We start from the raw sequence: 26,376 nt of genomic DNA on the forward strand, positions 1-26,376 counted from the left end.
CAGGACAAAGAACAATAAATAACTCACCAGCTTTAAAGTGTTCCCCCTCACCATTTTTGCGCTGTTTCCCACAAGTCTCGCCGGCAGGAGCGCCTCTCGATGACATCACCAGAGTGCACCCATCACCATAGTAACATTTTGCTGCTTCAATAATGAACAATAAAGTTATTAATAAAGCTATTACAAAAAGACAAAAAAAAATGCTGTCTACATGGAATGAAATCCTATTCACAGCATTGTATAGTTATCTTATATTAAAAGTAATAATACTCAGAGAGCTTCATCATTAATACTAGAGAAATAACTCTGAATAGACTGTTTTAAATATACAAGCTAAACGCTTCACTAAGATGCATAGCTGTGTCCACATCACCACTGCCATGGAACAGCACCATCTAGTGTCAAAATGACACAGCTAACTTCAAAAAACTAATGACATGCACATGCCTGTAGCTGTTACATGTCAGTAACTGACATAAAAGGTGCACAGTTGAGTTTACCACAGTGGCAGAAAGCAAATACTATGAAAAGCAATGCAGACCAAGAGATTCATTTAATCCTTTAGGGGCCAGGGAGTATAGGCGGTAAATCTGAATTGCCTCCCTTTCAAGCAGCATTCTGCTGTGGTCACCACCCCGAGACGTCATAGGGATGTGATCTATAATCTCATGCAGCATAGTAGTAAGTGAATGGCCCATTTTGGCAAAGTGCCTTGCCACAGGCTGGTCACAAGTTCCAGCAATAATTGCTGCCCCAATGGCGGACCTGTGGAGAGCCATCCTATCCTTGAATTGCCTTTCCGTCTTCCCAACATAAATTTTGCCACATGGGCAGCAAAGGCAGTATACAGCAAATTTAGTTGAGCATGTTAATCTGTGTCATATTTTAAAAGGATGTCCAGAGAGAGGATGGTGTATGGTGTCTCCGGTCAGCATATAGCTGCAAGTTGCACAGCCTGTACACTTTACACATACCTTTTTAGGTGTGGGGAGGAACATGGGGCAGTACGGATAGTGTAATGTTTAGCATTACTGCCTAGCAGCACTGAGGTCATGGGTTCGATTCCCACCATGGATCTACCTGTGCGGAGTTGGTATATTCTTCCCGTACTTGCGTGGGTTTCCTCTGGGTACTCCGGTTTCCTCCCACAATCCAAAAATATACTGGAAGGTCAATTGGATCCCAACACAAATTAACCCTAGTATGGGCGAACCACAAAATCTTGTATGTTTTTGCCTCGTGAAAAGCAAGTCATTATGCTCTTACATTTTAATGCTCCCAAATCATTGTCAGTGGCAACTATATGCCAGTTATCCCTTATCAATCTGCGCATAAAGTTGCTCCTGACATTGAATCTGGTAGGCCATGCAAGTTTGTTTGTCAATGTTTTACTACATTTAGATTTGAAAGTATCACATCTAGACACCAAGCTTGGACTTAGCAAGCTCCAGTTTCTGTGGGTCATAGCCTCTTTGAATAAATTTTTTAGACATTAATTCCATCTGTCTAGCAACATCTTGTTCCTCCTGCCCACCCTCAAAAATTTAGATTAAGGCAGACTATGCACTGTGGTCCATGGATGGAAACTGGCAGGCATAAGTAGGGTGTTTCTGTCTGTGCTTTTTACAAATAATGTTGGTTCCAACTTACCCTGTTTGACTAGTATCGTAACATCCAAAAAGTCGATTTTGGTATGGTTGAACTTATATGTTAGTTTTACTGGGCTACTACCTGTGTTGTGGTTCTCTGATAGCACACAGGTCATCCTCCTCTACTCCTCCAAGACTAACCACATCAGTAAGTTATCATCTATATAGCGGGTATAATAAAACACCCGCTCACCAGGGACGTGCGGTGAGGTAAATTTCTTAGGAGGCACTGGTTAGTACCAGAGCCAGATTTACACACAATATATGTGCCAAATGGTTCATGTGGGCATTAAACACAGGTGCAGCAGTATAAACTTCTGGAAATTTGGTGGGTTTTGATCAGAGATGGGCAGAAAAGATAAGGTGGTGAGGCACTGCCTCACCTGCCATAGACTTTTACCCCAGAGATTTGATTATAAAAATGAATAGAATGATACAAAGAAGATATTTTGAACATATTCTTTCTATTTTTTAATATACTTTATACAGTCAAAACTCTGGCACAAACATTAATATGATAGAAAAGGCTCTGCCTCACCAATACTGGCATCCTGTCGCTCACCAATGCTGGTATCCTGAAAGAATAATTCACTCTCATCTACGAACATGTAGGCGTTAGCGTACGGTGGGGCCACATTGGGCCCCATGGCACAGCCAGACACCCGCAGGTACATGCATCTGTTGCAGAGAAAATAATTGCAAGTGAGGACAAGCTCTAAGAGTTGACAAAAGAAATTGACATTGGGACCAGTATACAACTCATTATTGCTTATAAGATCACGTGTGGCCTTAATCCCTGCTTCGTGTGGATTACACGTATAGAGTGAGCAGACATCGATGCTACATACATGTAATTAGCAATTTTCAGGAATAGAGCCCAAATTCTCCATAGACACTAGCAGGGAAGTGGTATCTTTTAGAGATGATTTCTCACCTTGTACACAAGGTTGGAGATAAGTATCTAAGAAGATCAATATTGGCTGGAAGAGTGAACCCCGGGCAGAAATAATGGGTCTGCCCAGGGGATTCTCCATTAATGTCTGCTCACTCTATATGTGTATTCCACGCGAAGCAGGGATTAGGGCAACATGTGATCTTATAAGCAATAATGATTTGTATACTGGTCCCAATGTCGATTTCTTTTGTCAACCCTTAGAGCTTGTCCTCACTCGCAATTCTTTTCTCTATGACAGATGCATGTACCTGCAGTCGTCTGGCTGTGCGATGGGGTCCAATGTGGCCCCATCGTACGCCAACGACTACATGTTCGTAGTTGACAGTGAATTATTCTTTCAGGATGCCAGTATTGGTGAGCGGGTGTTTTATTATACCCGCTATATATCGATGATATCTTACTGACGTGGTTAGGCTCAGAAGAGAATCTGTGTGCTATCTTAGAAAACCACAACACAGGTAGTAGCCCAGTAAAACTAACATATAAGTTCAACCATACCAAAATTGACTTTTTGGATGTTACAATACTAGTCAAATGGTAACATTATTTGTAAAAAGCACTGACAGAAACACCCTACTTATGCCTGCCAGTTTCCATGCACGGTGCATAGTCTGCCTTATTCTCAATTTTTGAGGGTGCACAGGACATGCAGTGAGGAACAGGATGTTGCTAGACAGATGGAATTAATGTCTAAAAAATGTATTCAAAGAGGCTATGACCCACAGAATCTGGAGCTTGCTAAGTCCAAGCTTGGTGTCTAGATGTGATACTTTCAAATCTAAATGTAGTAAAACATTGACAAACAAACTTGCATGGCCTACCAGATTCAATGTCAGGAGAAACTTTATGCGCAGATTGATAAGGGATAACTGGCATATAGTTGCCACTGACAATGATTTGGGAGCATTAAAATGTAAGAACATTATGACTTGCTTTTCACGAGGCAAAAACATACAAGATTTTGTGGTTCGCCCATACTAGGGTTAATTTGTGTTGGGATCCAATTGACCTTCCAGTATATTTTTGGATTGTGGGAGGAAACTGGAGTACCCGGAGGAAACCCACGCAAGTACGGGAAGAATATACCAACTCCGCACAGGTAGAGCCACGGTGGGAATCGAACCCATGACCTCTGTGCTGTAAGGCAGTAATGCTAAACATTACACTACCCGTACTGCCCCATGTTCCTCCCCACACCTAAAAAGGTCTGTGGAAAGTGTACAGGCTGTGTAACTTGCAGCTATATGCTGACCGGTGACACCATACGCCATCCTCTCTCTGGTCATCCTCTTAAAATATGACACAAATTAACATGCTCAACTAAATTTGTTGCATACTGCCTTTACTGCCCGGAAAGGCAATTCAAGGAGAGGATGGCTCTCCACAGGTCGGCCATTGGGGCAGCAATTATTGCTGGAACTAGTGACCAGCCTGTGGCAAGGCACTTTGCCAAAATAGGCCATTCACTTACTGCTATGCCGCATAAGATTATAGATCACATCCCTATGATGGCTCGGGGTTGTCAGCGCAGCAGAATGCTGCTTCAATGGGAGGCAAGTTGGATTTACCACCTAGACTCCCTGGCCCCTAAAGGATAAAATGAATCTCTAGGTCTGCATTGCTTTTTATAGTATTTGCTTTCTGCCACTGTGATATACTGAATTGTACACCTTTTATGTCAGTTTCATTACTGACATGTAACAGCTACAGGCATGTGGCTGTCATTAGTTTTTTGAAGTTAGCTGTGTCATTTTGACACTAGATGGTGCTGTTCCATGGCAGTGGTGATGTGGACACAGCTATGCATCTTAGTGAAGCGTTTAGCTTGTATGTTCAAAACAGTCTATTCAGAGTTATTTCTCTAGTATTAATGATGAAGCTACACAAAGTTTTTATAATCCTGCACCAGTTTTCTTAATTATTTTCTTATATGTGGAGCTTGAATGTATCGTGGTAACTACTGCGTTACTAACTTATCTTGGGTTTATTATACCCTATTTCTTGTTCTAAACGCAGGTGCTCTCCAAATGCTTTTGGGTCCTAGACCCACACAATGTAATCGGAAAAAAGAAAGAAAAAGAAGCATTTTTTTGGACGTACTAAACCACTGTTCATTTATTTAAAATTTTTAATCTTTAATCGGTATGCATTAAAATTGTGATCTCAAGGAATTGGTGAAATATTAAAATATAGTGTGAGTAAGAAAAACAGAATGTGATAATAAAAACTACTAATATCCGAATGGTGATCCCTCAAAGTATCTATTGAAATAAAGGCTATATTGCCTATAATAAAGTATCAGTGTCTTCTCTTAGTATTGTCCTATAATTTCCTATTATACATATAACAAGCCAGCAGTGTTGTTGTATACCCTTTTGCTACAATTGAATGCAAGCTTTTAAATTGTAGCTATTTGTCTGTTCTTAGAGAATGTAGCAAGTTGTATATTCTCAGCTTAATTCCAGGGATGTGTCACTGTTAGCCCTTTATACAGGGGAAATAATACCTCCACTGGTTATCTTGGGCTAATATCACATTTGCACAAATGCTCTTATATAATATAACTGCTTGGTATTAGTTCTCTTCTTACAATGTGTTGCCCAATTATTGACACATCATCTTTTGAGTGTTAATTCACAAAAGAAATTTTATTCCACCTTATTTAGTATATTCTGTTTGGAACTTTAAGCAATCTGCCAGTTTGTATATATTCTCATCATAATTCCATCCCATCAATAATATTTCAGGCAATCATATTTAATACTGCTATTTCATTATTTTCTCCCAGTATCAGTAATGTTTTCTTATTTGATCATATTGCTTATTATCAACTTGTGTCTAAGGGGTCTATTCATGCAGCAGAGAAAAGCCCTGTTTTGCGTTAAACAGGGCTTTTCTCTGCTTACCGCAATACACAGAGCGGGTTACCGTGGAGAAGTCTCTGACTTCTCCGGCGGCACCCCCGCTCTGTGGCTGAATCGCATCACCATAACTTTGTATGGTGAGTGCGATTCATGAAGGTGCGGAAAGCTCTGCTTTCCGCTTCTCCATGGAGTTCAGGTTCGCCATCTGAGGACGGCGTAACCTGAACTGTGGTGCGGAGACATCAGGGAAGCTCAATGCTTCCCTGATCGCTGCTCTGCACCTCGCGCTGGCTCCGCCCCCCGACCTCCCAGCAACCACTGCGGCCTGCCGGGAGGTTAACACCCTGCGCATGCGCAAAGGGACCCGCCGCTGGACCCCACGCATCGCTGGGAAGGACCGCTGGAGATGACCTCACCGCAGGAGCCCCAGACACCGCAGCGCATCGTCGGAAGGGTAAGTATACATGAATTGCTACTTATCACAGCTATACATCGCATCGAAGCGATGCGATGTATAGTGATAAGTAGCAATTATGTTTTCGTTTTCTACATGAATAGACCCCCAAATGTTTTAAGATCACAGCACCATGTGGCTTTCGATGCTGTGATCACTATGCAGGAGAGCACTGAATGATCACCGCCTGTCTAATTACCGCTGGCCGCTCTGAGCTCAGCGTGTATGTGGGCTGACGCTGGGGCTCCCTGCTCTCGCTCTCTCCTCTCTCCGTCTGGCAGTCCTGCACGTCAGGCTGCTACTGACAACGGAGATCGTGAGGGGGAGCGGTGCTAGTAGCTGTGCTGCCTGTATTACGTGGGAGGACAATAAACTAAAGACACATAATTAACATTCTTTCAACTTTGAGTGCCCTGAGGAAGCCTAAGGTGGAACGGCCGTGGGCTGCTTCCGAATGGTGGAAATAACTCAAAGTTGAAAGAATGTTAATTATGTGTCTTTAGTTTATTGTCCTCCCACGTAATACAGGCAGCACAGCTACTAGCACCGCTCCCCCTCACGATCTCCGTTGTCAGTAGCAGCCTGACGTGCAGGACTGCCAGACGGAGAGAGAGAGAGCAGGGAGCCCCAGCGTCAGCCCACATACACGCTGAGCTCAGAGCGGCCAGCGGCAATTAGACAGGCGGTGATCATTCAGTGCTCTCCTGCATAGTGATCACAGCATCGAAAGCCACATGGTGCTGTGATCTTAAAACATTAAGGGGTCTATTCACGAAGCAGAGAAAAGCCCTGTTTTGCGGTAAACAGGGCTTTTCTCTGCTTACCGCAATTCACAGAGCTGGTTACCGTGGAGAAGTCTCTGACTTCTCCAGCGGTACCCCCGCTCTGTGCCTGAATCGCATCACCATACCTTTGTATGGTGAGTGCGATTCATGAAGGTGCGGAAAGCTCTGCTTTCCGCTTCTCCATGGAGTTCAGGTTCGCCATCTGAGGACGGCGTAACCTGAACTGCGGTGCGGAGACATCAGGGAAGCTCAATGCTTCCCTGATCGCTGCTCGACACCTCGTGCTGGCTCCGCCCCCCGACCTCCCAGCAACCACTGCGGCCTGCCGGGAGGTCACTGAGCTGCGCATGCGCAAAGGGATCGTCGCTGGACTCCGCGCATCGCAGGTAGGGACCGCCGGAGAAGACGTCACCGCGGAAGCCCCAGACACCGCAGCGCATCGACGGAAGGGTAAGTATACATGAATTGCTACTTATCACGGCTATACATCGCATCGAAGCGATGCGATGTATAGTGATAAGTAGCAATTCTGATTTCATTTTCTACATGAATAGACCCCTAAGACACAAGTTGATAATAAGCAATATGATCAAATAATAAAACATTACTGATACTGGGAGAAAATAATGAAATAGCAGTATTAAATATGATTGCCTGAAATATTATTGATGGGATGGAATTATGATGAGACTATATACAAACTGGCAGATTGCTTAAAGTTCCAAACAGAATATACTAAATAAGGTGGAATAAAAATTATTTTGTGAATTAACACTCAAAAGATGATGTGTCAATAATTGGGCAACACATTGTAAGAAGAGAACTAATACCAAGCAGTTATATTATATAAGAGCATTTGTGCAAATGTGATATTAGCCCAAGATAACCAGTGGAGGTATTATTTCCCCTGTATAAAGGGCTAACAGTGACACATCCCTGGAATTAAGCTGAGAATATACAACTTGCTACATTCTCTAAGAACAGACAAATAGCTACAATTTAAAAGCTTGCATTCAATTGTAGCAAAAGGGTATACAACAACACTGCTGGCTTGTTATATGTATAATAGGAAATTATAGGACAATACTAAGAGAAGACACTGATACTTTATTATAGGCAATATAGCCTTTATTTCAATAGATACTTTGAGGGATCACCATTCGGATATTAGTAGTTTTTATTATCACATTCTGTTTTTCTTACTCACACTATATTTTAATATTTCACCAATTCCTTGAGATCACAATTTTAATGCATACCGATTAAAGATTAAAAATTTTAAAAAATGAACAGTGGTTTAATGATGAAGCTCTCTGAGTATTATTACTTTTAATATAAGATAACTATACAATGCTGTGAATAGGATTTCATTCCATGTAGACAGCGGGGTTTTTTTTGTCTTTTTGTAATAACTTTATTAATAGCTTTATTGTTCATTATTGAAGCTGCAAAATGTTAATATGGTGATGGGTGCACTCTGGTGATGTCATTGGGAGGCGCTCCCACTGGCGGGACCTGTGGGAAACAGCGCGAAAATGGTGAGGGGGAACACTTTAAAGCTGGTGAGTTATTTATTGTTCTTTGTCCTGACAAAAATGTGAAAACATTGAAACGTTGACCAGGAGACCTGCTTCATTGTTTTTCTTTCCTGAGTGCCGCAGCAGGGTGATTTTGTGTAAATAACACTGCCATCTAGCAGTGTGAAACTGAGGGCACTGGAGCTAATATATCATAAGACACATGCAGGGGTGAGTGCCGGAATACAGCTTGATAGATATAGATATATTGTGTATATTTATATATATATATCATACTTGCCCACCTTGCTGCCCCCTCCTCTGGGAAGAGGCAGCGTTGTAGGTGCATGGGGTCGTGGCCGGCAGCATGATGGGCTGTCCGACGACCGTGACGACGGGGAAGTGGGCAGTCCGGTGGGACGTGACATCACGACGCGTCATTGTGGCTCTGCCCTCCCATTGTACAGTGCCGAGAAACTAGGCACTGTATAGTGGGTGGCGGAGCTACGATGACATGATTCGGCATGAATCGCGTCATCGGATCCCCTCAGACTTAAACTTGTTCTCTGCTGTGAGTGGCAGAGGGGGGGGGGGGAGTGGAAGGCCTGACAGAGAAAAAGGGAGGCTTGCCTACCCTTCCGGGGGGGCCGGGTGGGACACCTGATTTTTGGGAGCCTCCTGGCCATTCCGGGAGAGTAGGCAAGTATGATATATAGATATATATATATATATATATATATATATATATATAATGGATGTATGTGTGTATGTATGTTCCAGCATAACTCCGGAATGCCTGGTGCAATTTACACCACACTTGGTACACATTTGGTTTACAATCTGGAACAAAAAATACTGTTGGGGTAAGACACCCCTATCACCCCTAGGGGTGGGGGTGGGACGGGGGTGACATGTAAATCGGGGTCCAAGTTCAGCCCCCATCAGCATGGGGGGTGAGAAGGGGAGAAAAATAAAATTTCCAAAATTACCAACATTAGTGTCAAATCCAAAATTTTCGGGGTCGTTAAGCTGATCGCCTTTTTAAAATTGATATGTTCCTTAGACTGTCCGTTAACATATAGGCTATGTATCCTCACGCTAATTCTTTTAGGGTTGGGTAGTGAACTTAAACTTGAAGATGGGCACAATGAAAATAGTCTTATTGCGTTAAGATTTCCACGTGGGTAAAAAGCTAGTACTGTATAAAAGTAGCAGGACCACTACCAGAAGTAAAAGGACCACTACCAACAAGAAAGTGGCCATTGTCGGAGCCTTTCCTTGCCACTTTTGGTGACGTATGTGATGACTGATTAATTATTTTACAATTCAAATAAATATAAGGCACTGTACTAGTAAAAAAAAAAACATTAAGTACATTAGTGTTGGCATGGCAGATAAATGAATCAAGACACCTGTAAATATATTAAAATGTCAATAACTACCAATATTTGCACAATGCATCACGACCATACAGTAGATAAAAATTGTGCTAGTGATATGGTTGTCACAGCAATGCACAGAAAAATCAAATATAATATATTAGAAACTTGTTTGAAATAATGTACTTTGGAATACTCTTATCTCTGCTTATGTGCAAAATGAATGCTACCCAAAACTGCATACTAATTCTAGTAATCCAAACAGCATTAATGGTTAGGTATCCTATATAGATAGTATTGTGTCTGGCTAGAAAACAGGTGTACCTTAGTGAGGATTTCTACAATGTGCAATTCCAAGCAATTTCCTGTCTGTGGTTGTGCTGCTGTATGGAACAGAGCAGTCTCGGCATGGCAGCTGAAGTCCAAGCAGATGGCAGTGTGCTACCAGCTGATTCTTTAGCACAGTGTAGAGACAGGGCCGGTTCTAGCCCTTGTGGAGCCCCGGGCAAAAGATACGGGTGTGGCTTCCTACGGGGGCGTGGTCAGTAACGCCCCCATTTGTGCCCCCTGTAGAGTAGCGCCGCTGAAAAAATAAATTAATTAATTAATACTTACTATCCCTGCTCCTGATACCCGACCGCTGCAGACCTCTGCCGGCGCCGCTCCTCTCCGCGGATCTATGGGAGAGACGTCATGAAGTCTCTCCCATAGCACAGCATAGACACTAGAGGTCAATTATGACCCCTAGCGTCTGTGCCAGTCCCACAATGCAGTGCGGTGCGCGATGATGCCGGCGCTCTCCGGAAGGCAGCGCCCCGGGCAAAAGTCCTGCTTGCCTGTAGTAAGATCCGCTACTGTGTAGAGACCTGGAAACAGTAATTGATGACAGACGTGATGTGTTTCACCTCTATAGGAAGTGTCAGCAAAGAGTATTTATAGTTTTAACAAAATCACCACATTCATTATTAAGGCTAGGTACATATCAGAACGATGTGTATCCCAGCCTTTCCCAATGCCTGATGGAAGGATAAATTGGGTGACCGTATACAGCGCAGGATCCAGTATACCACCGTGCAATATATCCTTCCGTCCCGCATTCAGCTGTATTCCGATGTCAGTGGCACTGTAACATCTAATGTACAGCAGAAGGAACAGTCCCGCTGATGATGCACATGCATGTGTGATTGAGGTTACGCACTAGACGATTTATCATTCTGATCTGCGGTAGATAAATCACTTTATTTTACCCAGGGAAAGTTTCCTTTAATTCTTAAATAATAAGCTTATGTTTTCCTTAAGATTATAACACCCTATTACATTTTCTTCCCACATGACCTTACAAGGTCAAGGAGAAGTTATACAAGCACTGGGATGCTTTTATAGACACACTCAAAATGGTGCCTCAAGTTGATTCAATGTAATAGAGAAAAGGACTGCATTTGGAAGTTTGGGGTTACTGCACAGATTCAAAGGGGGGGAAATCAATTGTTTTGTGGGTGCCAAACATAACCGGAGCTACTCAACTGTCCCCCCTCCATTGGGCATGCATGCCCATGAATGATAAAGGGCACGATCAAGCTCTATATTGTTCAGTGGCGACAGTGCCGTAACTAGATATTTTAGCGGTGTGTGCAAGAAACTGTATCTGCGACACCCCCCCCACACACACACACACACACACACACACACACACACATACACTTATACAAAACAGGTCCAGTGGCTTCATGGGGAAGGTGCATGGCCACAGACCTTCCTTTTACACAATACGGCAGTCAGAGCTCCCTTTACACAGTATGGCTGGCAGAGCTCCCTTTGACACAGTACGGCAGGCAGAGTCCCCTTTTACACAGTGTGGCAGGCAGAGTTCCCTATTACACAGTATGGCAGGCAGAGTCCCCTTTTACACAGTACAGCAGGTGGAGTCCCCTATTACACATTAGGCAGGTAGATCTCCTTTTTACACATTACGGCAAGTAGAGTCTCCCTTTTTAAACATTACAGCAGGCAGAGTCCCCTTTTTACACATTATGGCAGGCAGAGTCCCCCTTTTTACACATTACGGCAGGCAGAGTCCCCCCTTTTAAACATTATGGCAGGCAGAGTCCCCCTTTTTACACATTATGGCAGGCAGAGTCCCCTTTTTACACATTATGGCAGGCAGAGTACCCCTTTTTTTTACAAATTAGGCAGGTAAAGTCCCAATTTTTACACAGTACAGCAGCAGAGTCCTCCTGTGTCTCAATATTATGTTTTAGTATCCCACTTTTATGCCACACAGTCACAGAGCCAAAATAATTTGCCACACACTGCCCCATTATTATGGCACACAGTTCCCACAATATGCCACATTAGTCTCACCTGTGTTGAACTTGCACACAGGCTCCAACCTCCTGATAACATACCTGGGTGTATGCAAGGGAGCCAAAGGCTGCCCTGCGTACACCTAAGTATGTACGCAGTGTAGTCACAGTCACACTTACACTTAAAGGTCTTGAGAGCTGGGAGGTAAAGCTGTAGTACGCCGCTTCCATTGATAACATCTGCCACTGGAGAGAGTACGATACCGCCCTGGTGCTCGAGACGGTCCTCCAATCTCGAGAGCCCTGGTGCCAGCGGTAAGGACAGCCTGACAGAGAGTACCTAGAGAGCCGTGGTTGGAGCAATGAGAGGTGGGGGAGGACCTAGGAGGAGAGGGGGTTGTGACCAATCCTTTCCCTCCAGCTTAACCATCGCTGCACTGACAGCAGCACTGAGCCGCTATGTATATACTTAATGGTGGCCCGCGGAGCAGGTTCAGGTGGCATATAAAGTGTCCTTGTGACTCATTTTAATGCCGCCAGCTATGGGCCCTGGTGCATTGTGCTGCAGCTGCGGGAGGTGGCAGCAGTGTGTGTGAAAGCGGCCATGCAGGTGTTGCAGCTAGATGGTGTGCCCACAGTGCATATGCGCTATGGGCAAGGCACCATTGGCACACACCTAGTTACGGCCCTGAGTGTCCATATCCAGGACCATGGTGTCTCTGATGATATCTTCATGTTGACCATTAAAAAGATGCAGGAGCGAGCAATAGTGCATACACACTGACCGATGTAAACAATACAGTATGTTGGTCCGGTCTGCCGGATCAGGTGACATATCGCCTAGTGTGTTCCAACTTTTTGTTTAGAAATTCGATTATAGGACAAAAGCTGTTACAAATATATATTTTTTTAACCATTTTTAATGAAACCTAAAACCAGCATCAATACAAATGTGATTTGCCAAAACAAAAACTTAAAAATGGTTTTAATACAAAATGTAAAACTCAGGAGTGTCTGCAGATCTCTAATTTTAAAACAATGGCACAAAAATGAGTTATTAGAATTTTTTGTTGTCATTCGGTTTATTAACAAAATGTGCAAATTTTATATCTGTCTCACTGATACATTTTTTTACTATTATCCTGATTTGTGTTCATTTTCTTCCTGTTCTCAAGCCAAGGTACATGTGGAAATTGACAATACCATTGGTCGAAATCGCAGCCCAACTATGCAAGACAGAATCAACCTGCCTTACACAGAAGCAATGATCCATGAAATGCAAAGATTCACAAACCTGATTCCATTGGGTGTACTACGTAAAACACTTAAAGAGGTTAAACTTAAAGGATACACACTACCAAAGGTATATAGTATTTCTATGTGCATGTAATTGTATGGACATTCAGTAACAGTTGTAAAAATTGTAACTACCGCAGGCGACCGTGCTCCAGCCATTTACGCATCCGCAGCGTCCACAGCACCTTCACAGTGCTACCACATCCTGGAAGGATGTGATCCCACTATGATTGACAGCAGCGGCTGTTGGGGAGAGGAGGGGGCGTCAAAGTGGCGTTTTGGTGGAGTGGTCCAGACAGCTACTATTTGGCAGAATCTGCTACTGAGCCTGAATGAGGTCCACAGTTTCTACTATTTACATAATACATACAATGCTACAATTATCATAGTACAGTATTTAACATAGTACATGTATATGCTGTATATTAGTCTTCTGTAGGTGCTGAGTTGAGTAAATTTAGGGATTGTCCTTTGTTAATTTAATTACACAATTTTGGGAAAAGCTGTCTTTACCTTTTGGTTAAAATTCCACTAACAATTCTGAACATCAAAAACTACAATATGGGTGGGAATGCATTTAAAATTGTAAAATATATATATTTCTGTCCAATGACCAAGCTTCATCTGCCAACATTCTGGAGGATTCATTCAGGATTATGTACTGTATGGCATTTCAGCTATGCTTTCTTCAATTTCTGGGACTGATTCTATGGGGTGTATTCAGTTATTGGGGGTAATTCAGAGTTGATCGCAGCAGCAAATTTTTTAGCAGTTGGCCAAATCCATGTGCACTGCAGGGGAGGCAGATATAACATTTGCAGAGAGAGTTAGATCTGTGTGGGTTATTTTGTTTCTGTGCAGGGTAAATACTGGCTGCTTTATTTTTACACTGCAATTTAGATTTCAGTTTGAACACATCGTACCCAAATCTAACTCTCTCTGCACATGTTATTTCTCCCCCCCCCCCTGCAGTGCACATGGGCCCTCATTCCGAGTTGTTCCCTCGCTAGCTGCTTTTAGCAGCTTTGCACACGCTAAGCCGCCGCCTACTGGGAGTGAATCTTAGCTTTGCAGAATTGCGAACGAAAGATTTGCATAATTGCGAATAGAAATTTCTTTGCAGTTTCTGAGTAGCTCGGGACTTGCTCTGCCACTACGATCAGTTCAGTCAGTTTCGTTTCTTGGTTTGACGTCACAAACACACCCAGCGTTCGCCCAGACACTCCCCCGTTTCTCCAGACACTTCCGCGTTTTTCCCAGAAACGGCAGCGTTTTTCCGCACACACCCATAAAATGGCCTGTTTCCGCCTAGAAACACCCACTTCCTGTCAATCACACTCCGATCACCAGAACGAAGAAATTTCTTCATTAAGCCATGAGTAAAATACCTAACTTTTTGGCAAATTTACTTGGCGCAGACGCACTGCGAACATTGCGCATGCGCAGTTTGCGACAAATCGCTCCGTTGCGAAAACCACTAACGAGCGAACAACTCAGAATGAGGGCCATGGTTTTGCCCAACTGCTAACAAATTTGCTGCTGCGATCAACTCTGAATTAGGCCCCTTGTTGGATACTGCCGTCTTGTCGGAAAGACTGCAGTTTCCGACAGGTTTAGGTCGGAAGGGGTTCCGACCTTTTTAATGGTGGCTGTTTTTTTCCAACAAGTCATGAGTTCCCGACTTGTCGGAGACCACGTAGATAGTCGGAATCCACATTTGCTGTCAGAAATGTGCGGCCAAACCCGACAGGTTTTAGCCCCATTTTTGACAATGGGGGTCATTCCGACCCGTTCGCATGCAGCGGTTTATCGCTGCGGTGTGAATGGGTGCAGAATGTGCAAGTGCAGCGGGCGCAGTGCGCATGTGCAACGTTGCCCGGCGACAGGGGTTGCCGGGTTACGTCACGTCTTGAGAAGGAAGCAGTTGCAGAGCGGACCGCAAAGAAGATTGACAGGAAGGAGGCATGACAGGGCGGATCCGGACCGTTTGGAGCCGTTTTCGGGAAGTGGTGAGTGTAACGCAGGCGTGTCCAGCAGAACGGGGGGCGGAGGAGTGACGTCAAAGCTGGGCCCATCATCGCTGAATCCATTGCACAGGGTAAGTATGTCCAGGGCTGGTCTACATCTGCTTGAATTTTTTTTTAGCTTAGCAGTACTGCACAAGCGATCGCAGCCCTGCTAAGCTAAAATACACTCTCCCCGTAGGCGTGTACTAGTTGATCGAAGCAGCAGCAGCAAAAAGTTGCTGGCTGCGATCAACTCGGAATGACCACCAATGTCAATCCGGATTTGGCCCGGCATTGAATACTGACCTACGAAAAGGATCTGACAGGTATTGAATACACCCCTATTTTGGAAGCAAAGCAAAAAATGAGTAACTTTTGGACAAACAATGTTGCAATATAAGGGGTGCAAAAACATTCCTTTTTTGGATGCAAGGTACATTTTGGCAGCCTTTACATGTAGACAAGGGTACTGGGCAGCTTTATTTCTACATTGCAATTTAGATTTGAGTTCAGACACACCCGTTCCAAATTTAAATTGCTCTGTGCATTTTAAATCTACCCCACCTGCAGTCCAACATGATTTTGCTAAAAGGTAAAGTTACTACTTTTTTGTCTTGGATCCCAACTCCGACTTAGGGGCTGATTCAGACCTGATCGCTGAGCTGCTAACTTTTCTGTCCTGCGTTCAGATAGCCGCCTCCAGGTGGAGTGTAAATTTGCCGTACAAGTGTGTGACCCTATGTGTATGCCGAGCTGCTGAAAACCACTTTGTGCAGTCTCTGCGCAGCCCAGGACTTACTGCTACAGTGCAATCACAAAGGGCTGGTCGGAGCCAGAGCTGATGTCAGACACCCTCCTTGAAAACGCTTGGGCACGCCTGCATTTTTCCGGACACTACCAATAAAAGTTAACGCTCACAAATGGCTTCCTCCTGTCAATCACCTTGCGAACGCCCATACAAACGTATTTTTTGCACCATCCCGTCGCTGACCACCGATGGCCATTGTAGCTGTCCGACGCACATACGCATGTGCAGTTAGTACCTGATCGCCTGCTGTGCAAAAAGAAGCTGCTTGCAGCTTCTAAAGGACCTCTTTAACCTGCTGTTGATAAGAGTCCATGGGGCATATGTAATAAAGTCTGAATTTGCCGGAGGTGCGGGATGCAGACCAATCTCGTTCATTTTTTTTAAAAGCAGCAATGGTTTTACCTTGTAAATGATTGCTGCTTTTCTGAAAACATGATCAGCTGGCATCTCAAACCTCTAGCAAACTCTGAACCTATTACATATGCCCTCAAGTCTTGACAGAAAATATTGTCAAGATGTGCCACAACTGACTTGTACAGTAAGTCACGAAAGTTTCATTCACAAAGTCCTGGAAAATGATGGGAGCAGTACTTAGGCAGAAGGTCATAATATATTCTGACATGGCCTCGGTTATATATATGTATATATATCCTGCCACAAGGTGACGTTTTATCAGGCACTAAAATGGTGAGACATTCTCACGCCTGATGTGGGGGAAATATATTCGCTCCCTGCTTACTGAAGACATCAGCAAACTGTAAGTAAGGTGTTGGTATCTTGATGGTTTTGGAGGTTTCAGAGTCTCGTAGAGGAATTACTTGTTTAAACACTACTTGAAACAAGATTGTCCCAGGAGGTAATTTGCATTAAAGACCCATCGTTTGCGGGACGTGCTTCTGTAGCCAAGGGAACCCTAAAACAATGGCATGAAAAGCTTTAAGTATATTTAAAAATTATATTTTTTCAAGATGTAGAGCTCTCACTCGAAGCTTAAGAGGCAAGGCATGATGGGTTATTAGACCATTGGGTGTCAGGATTTGATGTGGATGTATCTCGTTCCTTGTGGTAGGGCTGTGTGGTGCTGGGTTTAAGAGTGGCGTGAAGTTAGGAGGCTTTATATAGTTCCTTCACATCAGATACTGAAGTGCTAGCTACTATAGAGAAATAGTAAATGGGGTACATAAACTAACGCTAGGTACTTTAGTTGACTAAGACCCAAGACAGGAGCGTGGAATTTGGGCTTAGTTGCACCAGATGGGCTGATCACGACCTCCTGTCTGGGTCACCTGGGTTAGCACTAGAAATGAGTGATTTAAGAGTCACCGATGGTAGATAATATCAGACTTACACTGATTGTAGAAGATATTGCACTTGCACCGATGGTAGAGAATACATTGTAAGATACTTAGGGAGAACTTATACCAGGATCAGGATCCCCAGGAGCCGGATAGAATTACTAGAGAGCACAGAGACAATGCTCACACGTAGAGCTGTGTGACTTATGGTGCTGACAACCTTTGCCTTACAAACCCAGAGCTTTATACGCAAGGGTTGTTCTGGATTGGCCGGAAGTGTCAGCTGAGCACCATACAGGACAGGATAAGTCAGAATCATATCACCTGATGCAGGACAAGATGGCGACATCCATCCTGCTGGTCTGATGCTAATTGCACCATGTGGAATGCAAGCAGTGCACCCTTAACCACACTCTGCACATACACTTGTGCCATGCAAGGCAATCCTGGAATCCTGCTTTATGCACCCAGTGCTGCATCCACTTAACCTCCAGACCTGTCTGCAGAAGATCATCGGCGCATGAATCCGTAATCTTCTGGCTGTTACTGAGCGCCTACATCTGATCTCCCTTACTCTTCTCCACTTAACATTCTCTTTAACAAAGATCCACTTTGTTACAATGCAAGATCAGCTCATCAAGCTTTGAAGGAAAATCTCGTATAGCCAGATCATCCTTTAACCTCTCTGAAATACCTCACCAAAATACTGTAATAAGAGCCTCTTCATTCCATTATAGTTCCGATGCCAGGGTCTGGAACTGGATCACATACTGGGCTATGGTTTTATTACCACGGCGAAAATGCATGATTTCAGTAGCACTTAACGATGCCCTTCCTGGCTTGTCAAATATTGTTCTGGATGTAGAGATGAAGATTGGGAATTAGTTACCCCCAGATGTGGGCATTTGGATTAAGCCCAGACCATGCTACCTTGCAGTTTGTAGAGTCCTTCTTTGAGGCAGTGGGTTTCCCTTATGATGACCCCAACTGGATCACCTCTGCAGTGGCTCATTTACATAACTTTAAGAAAGGCCGCATCTTGCAGACAAGATCCGCATGGAATTCAGACGTTGGCCTGTCAACATTGAAGGAATGACCAAGCTTTGCACAGTCAATTTTGATAGGCAAATTACGGGTTTCTTGATGAAGTATCCTGTATAGAATTTCTTGGAAATGCTCATTCAGTTAGCAATTAAAATTGAAGAAAAGAAAGTTGGACAAGGGATCACACTTGTACAGTATACTCCTCATGTCTCAGTCCCATCAGTGATGGAGGATGCTGCTGAACCAAAGCAGCTTGGGGTATTTAGACTGTCCTCTGAAAAAGAATCCAGGAGACAATCTCTAGTTTTCTGCAGGGGCAAGAGATATCAGGGTCACAACAATCCTATTAATTTGTCAAAAGACAAAGCCTAGTGTGTAAGGAGGATGTCCATCTAGGCATACAATTAGTCTCCTCCAGCAATTCTGTTTTAATTCCTTCCCAGATCTCCTTCAAGCAGCATTTTACTAATGTGTCTGCTTTCTTGGATAGTGGTGCTGCCGATAACTTCCTGGAAATAGATTTTGCGAAATCTTTCGATATTCCCAATGTTGAGCTAGTTACAACAGTTACAGTTTGTGGCCTTGATGGCTATCTTCTCTTGGATGGCAAGGTCAAGTATTAGACCCCTCCAGTCCAGTTGGAAGTCATTTCTCTAAACAAAGTCTGGTCTTCTTTTTTTTCATTGTCCCATTAAACACCATAACAGCATGATTGATTGGGGCAATGGGGGCCCCAAATATGTGGTCATCTGTCTGACTCTGCCAGCACGGGTTCTTCAACAGGTTCCCAAAGACTTGCCACTCAATATCACAAATTCCTGGATGTTTTCTCCAAAGGAAAGTCTGATACTTAGAAACATAGAATTTGATGGCAGCTAAGAACCACTAGTATGCCATGTTTTAACCTTTAGGTATCCTCAACCCTATTTGACCCTAGCTCTTTGTAAGGATGCATATGCTTATCCTAAGCATTTTCACCTCGATATTGGTATGGTACGGCTCCACCAGTGCGAAGGACAGATGCAGGCTCCAAAAGGTGGTCAGAACCGTAGAGAAGATCATCGGGGCCTACCTTCCCTCAGTCCAGGACCTGTACCTGTCCAGAGCTAAAAAATGTGCAACTAAGATAGTAAAGGACCAGCTACACCCCGGCCACAGTATGTTTAACCTGCTTCCTTCAGGCAGTCATTACAGGGATGTTTCCGCCAGATCCACCAGAAGCCTCAAAAGTTTCTTTCCCCAAGCGGTCCATCTGCTGAACTCCTGAACATTGACTGACTAGATGTACATGTAACTCACTTGTGACTTGTGTCCCTACGGTATTCCTATCTGTATGACTTTACTTGCCCCCCACCCACCTGCTTATCTGTTACCTTCTTGGCTGTTGTATAGCAAACCGAAGACAAATTCCTAGTATACGCAAATACATCTGGCCAATAAATCTGATTCTGATTTTAAATTGCACTTCTGTATTAGCCTTTTCCACCTCTTATGGGAGGCTATTCCAAATACTCCACTACCCTTACTGTGAAGTCATTTTTCTTCAAATTACCCCTAAACCTACCACCCTCCAGTCTCAGTGCATGTCTTCATGTTCTAGTGCTTCTCTTCATTTGAATAATGTTTGCCTCCTCTACCGTAATAAAACCCTTGATATATTTGAAAGTTTCTGTTATGTCCCCGCTTTTCCTTCTTTGCTCCAAGCTATACATATTAAGATTTCTTAGCCTTTCCAGGTAAGTTTTGTGAGGTCATGCACCATTTTAGTTGCCCTTCCTTGTGCACTTTCTAATGTATTTATATCCTTTTGGAGATAAGGTCTACGAAACTGAACACAATATTCAATATTAGGCCATACTCACTCTACAGTGTCATTACTACTTTTTTTTTATTGCTACTGATTCCTCTTCCTATTTATCCGGGTGTGGATCATAGGGTCGACAGTAACTAAGTCGACAGTCATTAGGTCGACCAATATTGGTCAACAGTGACTAGGTCGACACCTGAAATAGGTCAACAATGTCATTATGTCGACATGAGATAGGTCGACATGGGAAAAGGTCGACCTGAGGGTTTTTTCTGTGTCGTTTTCTTCGTAAAGTTAAAAAAAAGTTTAAAATAAATAGAAAAACTCACTTTTCATGTGTCGAATTTTGCCATTACTCAAAAGTTTTGGCTATAAAAATGATTAGAATAATACAAAGAAGATTTTTCTAACATTTTTTTTTATTTTCCATATACTTTATTTCTACAGTCAAAAATCTGGCGCAAATGTTAGTATGACAGAAAAGGCTCAGCCTCACCTGCCTCAACCCACCGCACGTAACTGCTATCAATACACTTCCAGACCTTTGATACCCCATTCCTCAAACCTCAAACCATTTCTCTCCTTTTAATCGCTGCTGGTTATGACTAACGCTTATACAGAGGGCTCTGACTTATGAGGCAATAATTGCAAAGCCCAAACCTCCTTGCAAGAGTTCCTGGTGAAAATTTGTATCCCATAAGTCTGTGCACTTCTGGGGAAGCCCTGATAAACCATTACTAACCAAGCCAGATACAGAAAATCCCTGTGTATTTTGATACCCATATTCTAACACCAGACCATTGGAAATTGTACTGTAATAAATAGAAGTTGTTTGTCATGGGTGTGATATGCGTGAACGGTGGTCAGGAGACCGCCGGTCAGCATACCTCTGCCGGGATCCCAGCAGAAGAATGCCAGTGGGTGGGGCAAGCGCATCAAGCCCCTTGCGGGCTCGCTGCACTCGCCACGCTGCAGGCTCAGTGGCGGCTGATGGGTTCTATTCCCACTCTATGCCGACCATAGGGATTGTGAGGGTGCGGGATGTATGGGGAGGTATTGTGACCGGCGGTCTCCTGATCACCGGTCACATAACTACATCCCGTTTGTCACTTCACTGTCATTCTCATCATGGCTTCTAAGAGAGCAAGTCATCATTGTTCTATAAGGGTCTTTTTCTTTACAACCAATGTATTGACAAAAAGGAAGCATGAAGATCAATACGAAAGTATCTATCAGTGATGGTAATGGTAATTTAGCATTTTCACAGTGGTTTTCTCATGTTTCCAGGATACTGATGTTTTACCAGTACTGACATCTGTGCTGCAAGATCCATCCTGTTTTAAGTTCCCAACAGAATTCAACCCTGAAAATTTTCTCACTGAAAAGGGAGAATTTCAGAAGAATAATGCCTTCATGCCTCTAGCCGCAGGTAAGTACCATATTTAATTTAGACAGCCATGATTTCAGGTCAGTTCATATACAAAAAATTATGCACAGAAGTTACTTTCTCAAAATTCTGTGCTGTTTTGAAGAGGCTGGGATTTGGACTATCAACAGCAGGGGCTGGGAATCTAAAAAACTAGTGGTTTTCATCTGGGACAGTTTAGGGTTGTGGTTCTCAAACTCAGTCCTCAGGGCCCCACACAGTTCATGTTTTCTGGGTCACCTTTATATCTTTGAAATGTGATAGTTGTTTAAACACCTGTGCCCCTCTAGGTGTCCTGGAAAATGTGAACTGTGTAAGGTCCTGAGGAACAAGTTTATGAACCAGTGGTTTAGGGCTTCTCTGCAATCTGGGTCCAGACTTTGGTCCCCTCATTGGGTTCCTAATGCCATAGTAATCAGCAAGCAAGGTCTAGTGTTTGTGGAGGTCGGACCCACATAGCCCAAAGGGCAGTAGAATGGTCAGGTCACAAGCCAGGATCAAAATGTGCATATAAGAGCAATGGCAATGGTTAATGCAAAAAGGAAGGTTAAAAACAAGTTGATCATACACGGGAAGCAATAACCAATATAGTAGGTGAGTAATGCTGGAGACATGAGGCTGGATGTAATGATGCCTCAGTCCAGCTGCCGTGCGGTATGCTGGCCAAACTCGGATGTTTTTTAAAGGGAAATGACTTACAAATCATGGTTTTGCCCTGTAAAAAATTGCCTCTTTAAAAAAAGTACGAGTTCGACCAGCATCCTGCTAGGCCGTCATTACATCCGTCCCATGGTATATGAATCTGGATCAAATTTGGCAACAAAAATGATGTCAGCAGTCACTAGATAGATAGACAGATATTTGCAATTTGTCATTTAATAGTTATTTGTAATATTTTATTTAAACTTTCCTTGTGTATTTTCATAATTCATGGAGTCATAGTTTAAATCCCTTACTTCTAGATTTGAGGTACATCATTACATTATTATGTGTGATACTTTATCATTTCTTGATTTGTGCTTCAAAGGAAAGAGAATCTGCCTCGGAGAACCACTGGTACGAATGGAATTATTTCTCTTCCTTACCACCATCCTGCAAAATTTTGACTTGAAGTCCCCTGTGCCACCGGAAGATCTGGACATCAGACCCATTGTATCTGGACTGGCAAATTTTCCCAAACCATACAAAATGTCCTTTATTCCTCGCTGAATGTTAATATTGTTTAAGAATAGTCAGGTGTCTTTAGAAACGTAGTTTGGGGTGCTAGTGTTTATTTGTTGAGAATTTAGTATGTTTGTGAAATTATATTCATTTACATATTTGATACCGCTATATTATGAGGGGGTATCTGGGTTAATAGTTTGACAGTAGTTAGGTCGACCCCATATGTTTGACATGCGTTAGGTCGACTTAGTCAATACTGTAGGTTGACATGTAAAATGTCGACACTGCTTAAGCTCGACAGGAACAAAAGGATCACGGATTCAAATGATCGACATGACAGTGGTTGATACATCTACGGTTGACACAAGTTTTATTTTTTCAACTTTTTCATCCTTTACCATCCACATGGACTACGATGGGAATAGTAACCTTGCCCGAAGCTTGGCGAGCAAAGCAAGCCATGTTAGGGGACGCAGTACACTAATTGATGTCACATGTAGTTAAAAAACCAAAATGACACCATAGAAAAATTGTGTCGACCTTTTTAGTGTTAACCATTTCCATGTCGACCCTTCTAATGTGTCAACCTTTTGTACCTGTGGACCTTACAGCTGTCTACCATTTCAATCTTCACCTAATGACCCTGTCGACCTAATGACCCTTTTGACCTTGTGACCCTGCCGACCTTCCCATGTTGGCCATATGGGGTCGACCTATGACTGTTGACCTAATTAGGGTTGACTAAATTATCCACATCTTTATGAGAGCAATCCTTTGTTTATTGATTAAAGTATTACAAAATTATTAACAATTATATTATGGGCAAAATTATTTTTAAATATATTATGACAGACAAATTGTTACAGTAACAGGACAATATTATTTTAGCATTATATTAAGTGGGACACTAGTATTTTATAATTATATTAAGGGGATAAAATATATGGAGCCAAATGCAATGGAGCGCAATTTTTGTTTTGGATCTGTATTTTGACGAAAATTCTTAAAAATAGCTAAAATCACAATGTGGGCCTGTTTTTGTTCCTAAAATATTATTAACCTCAATAACATTCATTTCCAGTCATGTCCAGTCAATTTTGACCACCTCACAGCTTACAATATTTTTTTCACCAATATTGACCAAAGGCTGCAGCAAGCTGGCTGGTTACTAACTGAAAGAGCTGCAGCACAAACACACAGCAGTTTATAGCAAATCTATGAAACATTGCCACACAACAGTGGCAGAAAAGAAAAATGGTGCAATATGGAATTGTCCTTGGGAACCCCCCTATGATCGCTATTAAAAAGGACATGCACAGTTTAACAAACCAAGCACTTCAGTGTCATGGACTGACAATTTTGTGGCTGAAGTGCTTGCTTTGTTTGGCCCCCACGAGACAATTTTTTGAAAGGATTACCTCCAATCACTAATGAGGAACTCGTCCAAAATGACGTAACATGGAGGAGTCGCCTAGATGGCTAACATTTAGGGTTAGGGAAGAGGGCATGAGACTAGGATCAGAGGGTTGGTGCTTGTGTAACCTTTTTGGGCTACGCTGTGTGACTGATATGAGTTATTTCACATACATCAAGGGGCTGCCATGTGGGGCTTTATACTTTATAGGGGCTGTGTGCTGTAAAGGGTCTGTGTACTGTATAGGTGTGCTTATAAATATACTGTGGCTGTGTGTTGGTGTGCTCTGTTAGGGGCTGTGTACTATAGGGATACTCTGCATACTGTGGCAGTGTGTAGGTGTTCTTTGTCTGTAAGAGGCTGTTTATAGGGTGCTCTATATGATACTTTGGCTATGTATTGGTGTGCTCTGTCTCTAAGGGGCTGTGTATAGGATGCTCTATCCAACCTCAGTGTGTGACCGATTCTATTTTTAGCTGACAGAGATTTGTGCATAAATCACAAAGTGTGGGATAGCGATAAAGTAAAATATTGCTAAGTCGTGCGTCATACAACTATACTACCACTACTATGTCCTTAGTGTGTGACCAATTTTTTTTGCTGACAAAGTTTTGTGCGTCAATCACAAAGTGTGGGATAACGATAAAGTAAGATATTGCTAAGTCATGCATTACACAACTATAGTACCACTACTATATGTTCAGTGTGTGACCAATTCTATTTTTTGCTGACAGAGATTTGTGTGTCAATCACAAAGTGTGGGATACTGATAAAGTAAGATATTATTAAGTCGTAGGTCACACAACTATACTACCACTACTATATCTGGTTCTGATACAGAAGATACACATTCTAACAATAGACAGTGAAAAGGTCGACAGGGTCAAAAGGTCAACAGTTAAAATGTCGACAGTCAAAAAGTTGACAGGGTCAAAAGGTCAACAGTCAAGTTCAACATTGTCAAACGGTTGACAGTGAAAAGATTGGCAGGGTTCAAAAGGTCGACAGTAAATAGGTCATCAAGGTCGACAGTGAAAAGGTCAACAGGGTCAACAATCAAGAGTTCAACAGGGTCAAAAGGTCGACTGGGTCAAAAGGTTGACACACAAAATTAAAATTTTGGATGTTTTGTGTTTTTAAACCTTTTTACCCCAATTTGTTGAAATGCATCCCCTTGCGGGCTCGCTTCGGGCGTGGTGGCTCACTTCGCTCCCCACAAGATTACAAATTGTGATAGTTTGTGACATGGATAGTCAGTTTGATGAAATGCATCCCCTCGCAGGCTTGCTTCACTCGCCACTCTTCAGGCTCGCCACAAGGTTACTAAAGGTAATAGTTTGTGACATGGATAGTGAATGCAGCAAAAGTTGTAAAAATAACAAAAAAAGTGTCAACCTTTTGACCCCGTCAACCTTTTGATTGTCGACCTTTTGACCCTGTCAGCCTTTCGACCCTATCGACCAAATGTATGTCGACCATTAGTGGTCGACCTATTGACTGTAGACCTTTTTCTTGTAGATCTGTAGACCGGATACCATACATCCTCAGTGTGTGACCAATTCTATTTTTTGCTGACAGAGATTTGTGTTCAATCACAAAGTGTGGGATAACAATAAAGTAAGATATTGCTAAGTCATGCGTTACACAACTATACTACCACTACTATATCCTCAGTGTGTGACCGATTCTAACTTTTGCTTACAGAGATTTGTGAGTCAATCACAAAGTGTGGGATAACGATAAAGTACGATATTGCTAAGTCGTGCATCACGCAACTATACTTCCACTACTATATCCTCACTGTGTGACCGGTTCTATTTTTTGCTGACAGAGATTTGCGCATCACACAAAACCACAGAAATGGAGGTCAAACAAGTGAAAGATCAGGAACCACTTACTACTACTAGTGCTGAAGCTGCTACAACTATTCATGACGGCAATGCAATTCCATCAATGTCATCGGCTAAGGCATACAGGGCATGTAAAGTCAAAGAAGCAATATTTTAAGCTGACAAAAAAAATTAAGTTATCTGAAGAAAAAATGTAAAATTGGCAATATGCCATTAACTACACGAAGTGGTAAGGAAAGGCTAAGGCTTTGGCCTTTGCTTATGACTGGTCGTTCTGCTGCTTATGATGATAATGTGTGCCATCCTCCCTGTAAAAGAGCTAAAAAAGTAAACTTGTAAAGGCACAGGAACCAAGTTTGC

The 26,376-nt window shown here is 42.8% G+C and overlaps 1 protein-coding gene across 1 annotated transcript in view; it reads left to right on the forward strand.

Annotated features, from left to right (window-relative positions):
• The window catches only part of LOC134949292 (cytochrome P450 2G1-like), an 83,588-nt gene extending 60,022 nt beyond the window's left edge, over positions 1 to 23,566 (forward strand). Inside the window, exons 7-9 of the mRNA XM_063937790.1 lie at positions 13,082 to 13,269; positions 21,450 to 21,591; positions 22,616 to 23,566. Coding sequence (XP_063793860.1) covers positions 13,082 to 13,269; positions 21,450 to 21,591; positions 22,616 to 22,797 — 512 coding nt within the window. The 3' untranslated portion in view covers positions 22,798 to 23,566. The remainder of the gene's footprint in view (positions 1 to 13,081; positions 13,270 to 21,449; positions 21,592 to 22,615) is intronic.
• The last annotated feature ends 2,810 nt before the right edge of the window (positions 23,567 to 26,376 follow it).

Source organism: Pseudophryne corroboree, chromosome 8 (assembly GCF_028390025.1).
Source record: "Pseudophryne corroboree isolate aPseCor3 chromosome 8, aPseCor3.hap2, whole genome shotgun sequence".
NCBI classification, from domain to species: domain Eukaryota; kingdom Metazoa; phylum Chordata; class Amphibia; order Anura; family Myobatrachidae; genus Pseudophryne; species Pseudophryne corroboree.